Source organism: Mya arenaria, chromosome 4 (genome assembly GCF_026914265.1).
Source record: "Mya arenaria isolate MELC-2E11 chromosome 4, ASM2691426v1".
Classification (NCBI taxonomy): Eukaryota; Metazoa; Mollusca; class Bivalvia; order Myida; family Myidae; genus Mya; species Mya arenaria.
In genome coordinates this window covers 34,915,224-34,925,404 of record NC_069125.1, presented here as the reverse complement: position 1 = coordinate 34,925,404, position 10,181 = coordinate 34,915,224, and the positions used below count along the sequence as shown (strand labels likewise).

General features: G+C 35.3%; 1 protein-coding gene across 1 annotated transcript; it reads left to right on the top strand.

Annotated features, from left to right (window-relative positions):
• The first annotated feature begins 3,837 nt into the window (after positions 1-3,837).
• Positions 3,838-9,423, top strand: LOC128230609 (echinoidin-like). The gene is made up of 4 exons (XM_052943027.1): positions 3,838-3,942; positions 5,519-5,679; positions 7,707-7,812; positions 9,151-9,423. Exons 1-4 carry the CDS (start codon positions 3,843-3,845, stop codon positions 9,378-9,380), a joined length of 597 nt encoding a protein of 198 aa, XP_052798987.1. The 5' UTR covers positions 3,838-3,842; the 3' UTR covers positions 9,381-9,423.
• The last annotated feature ends 758 nt before the right edge of the window (positions 9,424-10,181 follow it).

Genomic DNA, 10,181 nt, shown 5'->3' with positions numbered 1-10,181 from the left:
GGTGAAAGTGTCAAAAGAGAATTAAACACTTGAACTATTGAAATATCTTAAAATGAATTTCGAATACGAATATCGCTTAAAGTTATAGTTTATGCTTCCCTAATGTGTAAGGATGCAACTGAGATCAACACGGAACATAAAACAAAATTTAAACAATTATTTAACATGTGCAGTAAAATCTTAAGAAAATCCTATGAAATAAGAAAAATCTTATATCATTCTTACCTTTAGATAGTACCATAAACCTGCAAGAAATACTTATCTCAAGGTACTACCTTTTTCCGTACTCCTCCTGGTACAATAAGGTCGAGTTCCACTCTGCTGGTGTTACGTCAAAAAAGTATTATTTCGCGCGTTTTAAGAGATGGGACAGAAAACGTACTGAATGACAACGGGTATATACAATAGTAAAGTATTACATCCGATCTTAACTTATAATGATTTCCCAATTGACATCTTAACTAGATTAGTTGGCACATGAAACAGTGCTTACCGTATATGAAAAGTGTTATCATATGTTGTTTATATGAAATCGGTCGGGTCTTTCTATTTACAGTATGGGTGAGAAAGGATTACAGTTAGGTTTTCATAAATGAAATTACGTATTTTACTAACAATTCTGGTAAGAAATAATGAGCTATTGGTGTAAATAAAATTAATGAGTTGCGTAAGTGGTGTCACTATCGGGGAAATAAACACAGTTGGGTTGGTTAGAGTACGCGTGGAGTCTATCGGACGATAATACGATCTTAAAAAAAAATCCACACATTTTTCCAGACCGAGGCAGGATTTCACAAAAAGATTATGCATGTCGCAATCTGGGTCTGGATGTAAAAAATCGAGAATAGTGCATCTGTTTACACGATGCGAATAAAACGTCTTTGCATTTACAGAAAGCATACCTGTCATTGATCCCTGCATGAGCACTCCGTGTGGATCGCATGGCACATGTGTAGCTACGGTTGACAGCTACTGGTGTGACTGTGAAACTGGATGGACGGGGCCACTTTGTGAACAAGGTAGGCTACCAATTTCTTTACAAAAACGAGTAAACATAGTTTGATTTGTCAATAAGGGAAGATTAATAAACATGAAATTGACCCGAAACAGAATCAGTTTGTGATCAATGCATTTCCGATCCGTGTGTGTCCGCTGAAATCTGAACTTAGCGAATGTCTGTTTCTCATTCACTAGTGTACGTGAGTTGACGGAAATGCATTGTGACCAAGGAATGCCAGCATTTTTAAAAAATGAATAATACGCATACATGCAGCAAAGCGTTCTTTTCGTATGTGAGATGCAAATTGTAACCTTGGCGTAAACAGAAGGAAGACATACGCTAAATACCGCCCGTTATAGTTTGACTGTTGTGCGTAAACGATCACAGACACGTTAAACGGTTTATGGTGTCTGCGGAGCTATATTGTGTGTACATTACACTTTTTAGTTTACAAACCAAATACGGTGAAAGTGTCAAAAGAGAATTAAACACTTGAACTATTGAAATATCTTAAAATGAATTTCGAATACGAATATCGCTTAAAGTTATAGTTTATGCTTCCCTAATGTGTAAGGATGCAACTGAGATCAACACGGAACATAAAACAAAATTTAAACAATTATTTAACATGTGCAGTAAAATCTTAAGAAAATCCTATGAAATAAGAAAAATCTTATATCATTCTTACCTTTAGATAGTACCATAAACCTGCAAGAAATACTTATCTCAAGGTACTACCTTTTTCCGTACTCCTCCTGGTACAATAAGGTCGAGTTCCACTCTGCTGGTGTTACGTCAAAAAAGTATTATTTCGCGCGTTTTAAGAGATGGGACAGAAAACGTACTGAATGACAACGGGTATATACAATAGTAAAGTATTACATCCGATCTTAACTTATAATGATTTCCCAATTGACATCTTAACTAGATTAGTTGGCACATGAAACAGTGCTTACCGTATATGAAAAGTGTTATCATATGTTGTTTATATGAAATCGGTCGGGTCTTTCTATTTACAGTATGGGTGAGAAAGGATTACAGTTAGGTTTTCATAAATGAAATTACGTATTTTACTAACAATTCTGGTAAGAAATAATGAGCTATTGGTGTAAATAAAATTAATGAGTTGCGTAAGTGGTGTCACTATCGGGGAAATAAACACAGTTGGGTTGGTTAGAGTACGCGTGGAGTCTATCGGACGATAATACGATCTTAAAAAAAAATCCACACATTTTTCCAGACCGAGGCAGGATTTCACAAAAAGATTATGCATGTCGCAATCTGGGTCTGGATGTAAAAAATCGAGAATAGTGCATCTGTTTACACGATGCGAATAAAACGTCTTTGCATTTACAGAAAGCATACCTGTCATTGATCCCTGCATGAGCACTCCGTGTGGATCGCATGGCACATGTGTAGCTACGGTTGACAGCTACTGGTGTGACTGTGAAACTGGATGGACGGGGCCACTTTGTGAACAAGGTAGGCTACCAATTTCTTTACAAAAACGAGTAAACATAGTTTGATTTGTCAATAAGGGAAGATTAATAAACATGAAATTGACCCGAAACAGAATCAGTTTGTGATCAATGCATTTCCGATCCGTGTGTGTCCGCTGAAATCTGAACTTAGCGAATGTCTGTTTCTCATTCACTAGTGTACGTGAGTTGACGGAAATGCATTGTGACCAAGGAATGCCAGCATTTTTAAAAAATGAATAATACGCATACATGCAGCAAAGCGTTCTTTTCGTATGTGAGATGCAAATTGTAACCTTGGCGTAAACAGAAGGAAGACATACGCTAAATACCGCCCGTTATAGTTTGACTGTTGTGCGTAAACGATCACAGACACGTTAAACGGTTTATGGTGTCTGCGGAGCTATATTGTGTGTACATTACACTTTTTAGTTTACAAACCAAATACGGTGAAAGTGTCAAAAGAGAATTAAACACTTGAACTATTGAAATATCTTAAAATGAATTTCGAATACGAATATCGCTTAAAGTTATAGTTTATGCTTCCCTAATGTGTAAGGATGCAACTGAGATCAACACGGAACATAAAACAAAATTTAAACAATTATTTAACATGTGCAGTAAAATCTTAAGAAAATCCTATGAAATAAGAAAAATCTTATAACATTCTTACCTTTAGATAGTACCATAAACCTGCAAGAAATACTTATCTCAAGGTACCTTTTTCCGTACTCCTCCTGGTACAATAAGGTCGAGTTCCACTCTGCTGGTGTTACGTCAAAAAAGTATTATTTCGCGCGTTTTAAGAGATGGGACAGAAAACGTACTGAATGACAACGGGTATATACAAAAGTAAAGTATTACATCCGATCTTAACTTATAATGATTTCCCAATTGACATCTTAACTAGATTAGTTGGCACATGAAACAGTGCTTACCGTATATGAAAAGTGTTATCATATGTTGTTTATATGAAATCGGTCGGGTCTTTCTATTTACAGCATGGGTGAGAAAGGATTACAGTTAGGTTTTCATAAATGAAATTACGTATTTTACTAACAATTCTGGTAAGAAATAATGAGCTATTGGTGTAAATAAAATTAATGAGTTCCGTAAGTGGTGTCACTATCGGGGAAATAAACACAGTTGGGTTGGTTAGAGTACGCGTGGAGTCTATCGGACGATAATATGATCTTAAAAAAAATCCACACATTTTTTCCAGACCGAGGCAGGATTTCATAAAAAGATTATGCATGTCGCAATCTGGGTCTGGATGTAAAAAATCGTGAATAGTGCATCTGTTTACACGATGCGAATAAAACGTCTTTGCATTTACAGAAAGCATACCTGTCACTGATCCCTGCATGAGCACTCCGTGTGGATCGCATGGCACATGTGTAGCTACGGTTGACAGCTACTGGTGTGACTGTGAAACTGGATGGACGGGGCCACTTTGTGAACAAGGTAGGCTACCAATTTCTTTACAAAAACGAGTAAAAATAGTTTGATTTGTCAATAAGGGAAGATTAATAAACATGAAATTGACCCGAAACAGAATCAGTTTGTGATCAATGCATTTCCGATCCGTGTGGGTCCGCTGAAATCTGAACTTAGCGAATGTCTGTTTCTCATTCACTAGTGTACGTGAGTTGACGGAAATGCATTGTGACCAAGGAATGCCAGCATTTTTAAAAAATGAATAATACGCATACATGCAGCAAAGCTTTCTTTTCGTATGTGAGATGTAAATTGCAACCTTGTCGTAAACAGAAGGAAGACATACGCTAAATACCGCCCGTTATAGTTTGACTGTTGTGCGTAAACGATCACAGATACGTTAAACGGTTTATGGTGTCTGCGGAGCTATATTGTGTGTACATTACACTTTTTAGTTTACAAACCAAATACGGTGAAAGTGTCAAAAGAGAATTAAACACTTGAACTATTGAAATATCTTAAAATGAATTTCGAATACGAATATCGCTTTAAGTTATAGTTTATGCTTCCCTAATGTGTAAGGATGCAACTGAGATCAACACGGAACATAAAACAAAATTTAAACAATTATTTAACATGTGCAGTAAAATCTTAAGAAAATCCTATGAAATAAGAAAAATCTTATAACATTCTTACCTTTAGATAGTACCATAAACCTGCAAGAAATACTTATCTCAAGGTACCTTTTTCCGTACCCCTCCTATTTGTATGGTTTCAACCTGGGACCAATAACAAATCTTCCTCCCAAATTGAACTGAGGTCAAAACGAAGCATAACAATATTTCAACAATTATTTTAGATGTGCAGTGAAATCTTAAGAAAATCATATAAAATAAGTGAATATTACAACATTATTACATAAAGATCGTATCATAAACCTGCAAGAAATAAGTATCTCAAAGTACGCTTTTCCGTAGTCCATCTGGTGCAATAAGATCGTGTTCAACTCTGCTGGTGGTACGTCGTAAGAAATATTAACTTGCGATGTTAAAATGACATAACAAGCATAAAGGTGCTTAATTAAATTGTTTATATATTAATATAATCTGTCTTCTATGTACTTTAAAGATTATATCACATTAGTGGTAAATCTGTAAGGAATTAATTAAACGAGTTTTCTAAAATTGATTAACACGAATCTTGGCGAGTTATATATCATTTTTTACCAAGTAGTTAAACAAATATCGTATTGAATGTAAAATTCAATTGATATCAGGAGTATTTATTTGTTGATTTACATTTCCGAATATAGCAAAGTTACGTACGTAATTGTTATTTTAATGGTAAATGTGTGTTCAGTCATTATATAACAAAGTAACTCTGAGGTTGAAAGGACGAGCACCAAACGAGGCCTGTTTTGATATGCTCGGTTGCTGACCCAGCAGCTGGTTAAATAAATTGGAACCGATTGCCTTCCTGCCAGGCACCCGACATACCAGTTGAGAGTAAAGATGCTCATCAATTCATTTGTCCCATAAGCTCAGCCAAAAAATTCAAAATCCTAAACGTAAATTCTGTGAACGAGTCTCGTTCATTATTGCAGAAGAAAACGAGTGTCTGTCTTCTCCGTGTCAGTCTGACGAGGAATGTGTCGGCACTCAAGGAAGTTTCTCCTGTACGAAATATTGTCCCAGTGGTTGGATGTACTATGGAGGATCTTGTTACCTGCTCGAGAAAGATAAAGTAGACAAAAATGCAGCAGAGGTAAGTTACAATGGGCATTTCAAGGGAAAAGGTAAAACATGGCATCAAACCATGAAAAACAATTTTAATATAACCGCTCCTATGCCCCGCCCCGTGTTACAAACCAAATTCTCGTTTCATTAGGGAAGCCCAACTTAAGTGGAGGTGCCAAAAAGCAATGGCCTTTCTTGCTTTCCATCTACATGATATACCAACCGACCATACACTGTCAGCGAAACATATGAAAGCAAAGTGCTTTTGGAAATCCGAAAAACAACCAAAGATAAAAAAAAATAAAATTGCAGCATAACACTTGAATTCTGGCTTGATTGAAAAATGATTTTTAGGGTTGATTTGGTGTTTGTTATCTTCTGCTTCAGACTTAGTTATCTGTAAATTGTTTTTTTCCATTGATGAATTATGTGTTTTATTGGTGATTACAATATATACATATATATATAATGTTTAAGAAATGTTCCGTCGTATTATATTGGTTGCATGACGACGCGCTTCTTAAAGCAGAGAGCACGTCTTATATTAACAAGTGTATTTCTATAGAGAAGCGGAAAGAAACTGTTTACACTCACGACTTTGCATATAAAGTGTTAAGAACCGCAGGGGTTATGCCGCTATTGTGTATGTCAATTCCAGAGTATTTCTTGGAAATCCTAGATTACCCTCCTGGGATCATACAACATAAAGCTAAAACCACATAGTTTTTGTAACATTAAACATCCAATTATTTTGTGTTCCTTTTTAATAGGGATGCAAACGAATGGCAAAATTGATATTCGAATATTCGGTAATTCTTTCGATTGAATATTCGATTATCAAAATTTTAGAACATGAATTAAACTACTATTATTATTTACTGCAGTAATAGCCGGGGCATTTTTACTCTACTTTATCGTAGCCAGTGCGCGCGGCGGACTCTGATTTCCCTTAATGAGTCTTTGAAAATATCCATTTTCAGGACGAAAAAAGCAATACATTATAAACAGACAAACAATAAAATCGAATAATTTCAATTCCGCTGTGAAATTAGATGGATTCCTAGTCAAATATTGTTTTGCGTCAATATAGGGTCTTTCCGTAGGATGGCCTCGTTCTGAGATTGACCTCTGAACTGATTAAGTATAACTATGGAAAACTATGGTAAACGCAAACCAACTCGGGAACTAGTAAAATAATAAAATGAAAACATAAGTGGATTTGACTCATCTATTGTACAACTATAGAGGAAACATATCTTAAAACACTATACTATACATTTACATTTCAAAGCACGAGCATTGTATCGAAGCTTGGACACAGTTTAAAGCACGCATACGTAACAACATAATTCTCATCATCACGGCGATTTGCGCAGATTAATTTGCAGCCATGACAACATATTGGTTCTTAAGCCAATTCCTAGCCAGTTATTTAAAAGTAGGGGGACTTTTTATAGTACCCGACGATATGTCCCTAAATGACATTATTATGACGCATGTTTATTGTATTGTCATCACATTAACACCTCTGGCATTAGGGGCCAATCGTTATAAATACATGACAAACGAACTTTATAAACAACAATAGTGTTGTAGGCAAAAGTGTTTTTATTCTCTTTATTGAACTTTTTTTTTCGAACATTCGAATACCGATTTTGACATTCGAATACCAAACGTTTGATCGAATATTCGAATATTCGTTTGCATCCCTACTTTTTAAACATGATTTTTTTCGGGTTAACTACTCTTGTTACTCGGGTTGATTAATAGGCATAGGAGGTGACACATCTATATAGCTCTCTTTGCCAGGTTTAAGGATGTTATTTGCAATTAACTGTTCTCATGTTAGAGTTCACTTAAATTATCTTATTAGTCAACCATAATCAAATTGGGTGGTGATTGCAGTAATCGAATAAGCGAATTCATAATAGTCTTACTCGACTTGTTCACTTCTAAACCTGTGTTACTCGAGTTGCTTACCCAATTTAAGACTGTTATTACGAAATTTTGATCACATTTTTGGAATGTATCATTGTGATGATTTGTGTGCTTCAGTGGTCATGTGCTAGTTGGGACAATGGTCATATATTCGATGTTAACAACGCTGCAGAGTGGGAGGCAATTAAAACATACTTCTACGAACAATACAACAGCGATGTTGGTATGCTCTTTGTTATGTCCTTCTTCTTCTAATAATCTTACATTATAAAAATAAATATGTGATTTTCTTCTTCTTAAGTCTTAAGTTTAACAATGATTATGTGTTGTCCTTCTTGTTCTAATATGACCACATTAATGAATATGTGCCTCTCTCCTTGTTCTTGTTCTAATACGCCTTCAGTATTATAATGAAAATGTGTTTCTTTATTGTTCTAATAAGACAAAAGTTTTGAGCATTTGCTTCCATCCTGTTCTAACCATTCCATATTATTTTAAGAAGTCTTATTGTTGTTATAAGACTCAAGTATTCCTATGAACATGTGATCTTCTTACGGTTCGTATCAGACTATCGGATTATACTAAACATGTGCCCATTACATAATGGATACTGGTTGACGGTACATTTCCGAACAGGGCACAACTCCCGAACACCAGCTAAAGCACATGTTTGTTTACCGTGATCGATTATTCGATGATCTAGATCAATACAAAGGCTTGCCTTGGTCACACTTGCGGAGTTTTATCTTGTTTTGTTGAGTGCATTTTCTCTAAACAAATGCCATTCAATGCTCAAAGATCAAAATGTAGCACACGGGGAATGACGTCAGAGGACGTACGCGCAACTTTAGGTTTTGCAGTTATGTTGACCTACAGTCAAAATATTTATAAAAAGAAATCATGCTTTACATTTGAATTGCATGTTTTGAAAAACATCGAAAACAATAAATTACTTTGCAGCTAAGTGTTTATTAAATATAGCAAACTTATTAATTATGATTGTATGATAATGTATTTTCGCTTTTCAAGTGTTCGGTATTTGTGCCCTCCATAGCATAAATTTAAGGGTGATTTACTTCTATAAAATGAACGATTTTCGACATAAAATTGATGAGATCGTGAATCTGTACTTTGACAGATGTTGTCAAATTAACCAAAGCTGTTTCATACGCAATTTTAACTTACTTCAACAAAACTCTCAAAGATAAACCTCAAAATGTGTTCGGATTTGTGACCTTAGCCAGTAAATCGATAACATGGTCATGCTCAAAATCAAGTATATGGGTCATAGGCTTGATCCCTAATCCTTATCTTTATAAAAATATTTAATAGTGGTAGATATTGTAATGAAATAATGTTTATCAAAAATTAAGCTATTCTTAAAGATAATTATGGTTTGCGTATGTCTACAATTGACAATTGAATACAGCGGGCGTGTGCTACAATAGCAAGAACATTGAAAGATGAATCGCAATAAAAAAATGGTTTAACGATCAAAGTAATTTTCATACTTTATAAATTGTTGGAAATACTAATATTATGTTAACAAGTGTTGTTTTAGATACAATTAACGGCGTGTGGATGTCTGTGCAGGACTTTGATGTGGAAGGGGTATACAAATTATCTGATGGAAGCCCAGTTGAGTTCACAGACTGGCAAGACGGTCAACCAGATAATTATGCGGACAATGACGACTGTGTCAATGGATGGATAGGAATACAGCTTCAGTGGAACGACATTAACTGTGAAGCACGATTTTGGTTCATATGCGAGTATGAACTTAACCCTTAAATAACTATTTGTGTGATAAAGTCATATTATATCTGATATACGAGTAAAGTCTAATTTAAAGCTCCCATAATCCTAATCTTTATAGCTGTTAATATTTAACTGGTATTGTTTTTAAGATAATGACAAAATACGCTCAAAACCTCTCAATTAGCATGATGAAATGAGTTAGGAAATTGTATTTAGTTTTTATCAATTCAGTACATATTTCTACAGAGTATTTTTGTACAAATTACACGAATCTATTTCAATGCAGGAATAAGTTCATTTCTTTTTTAATACAGATATTGTTAAGCGTTGAAAGTCGGGTGAATAACTACATAACTTATGATAACATCATGGTTGTCCGGTTAGGGCAGATGTTAGCGCATCCGCCTCTCACCAAGGCAACCCGGGTTCGAATCCCGGCCATGGCGCATGTGAGTTTGGTTAGTGGTCACCAAGCCGGACAAGTGGGTTTTCTCCGGGTACTCCGGTTTCCCCCACAACTCAAGAACACACTCTAGCGCAACATCGTGCTAACTAGAGTCATAAATATAAGTTGCGATAGCTTGTTTCACAATCGTTGTAAAATTAAATAAGTTTAAACTAACATGATGGCTGAATCCAGATACGTTGGTTCATATAAGAAATAGAAACTCAGTGCGCTAATAAGCCGCGATGCAAGCGAGGAACTAGAACTAGTAAATAGAAGAAATTCTTTATCTGCGAGTACTTATTAAAAGCAATATGAAGAACCTAAATCCTGTACTTCTGATCCGCTGTCACAACCGCTGGTTTATGGTTTAATAATGTTTAAATATA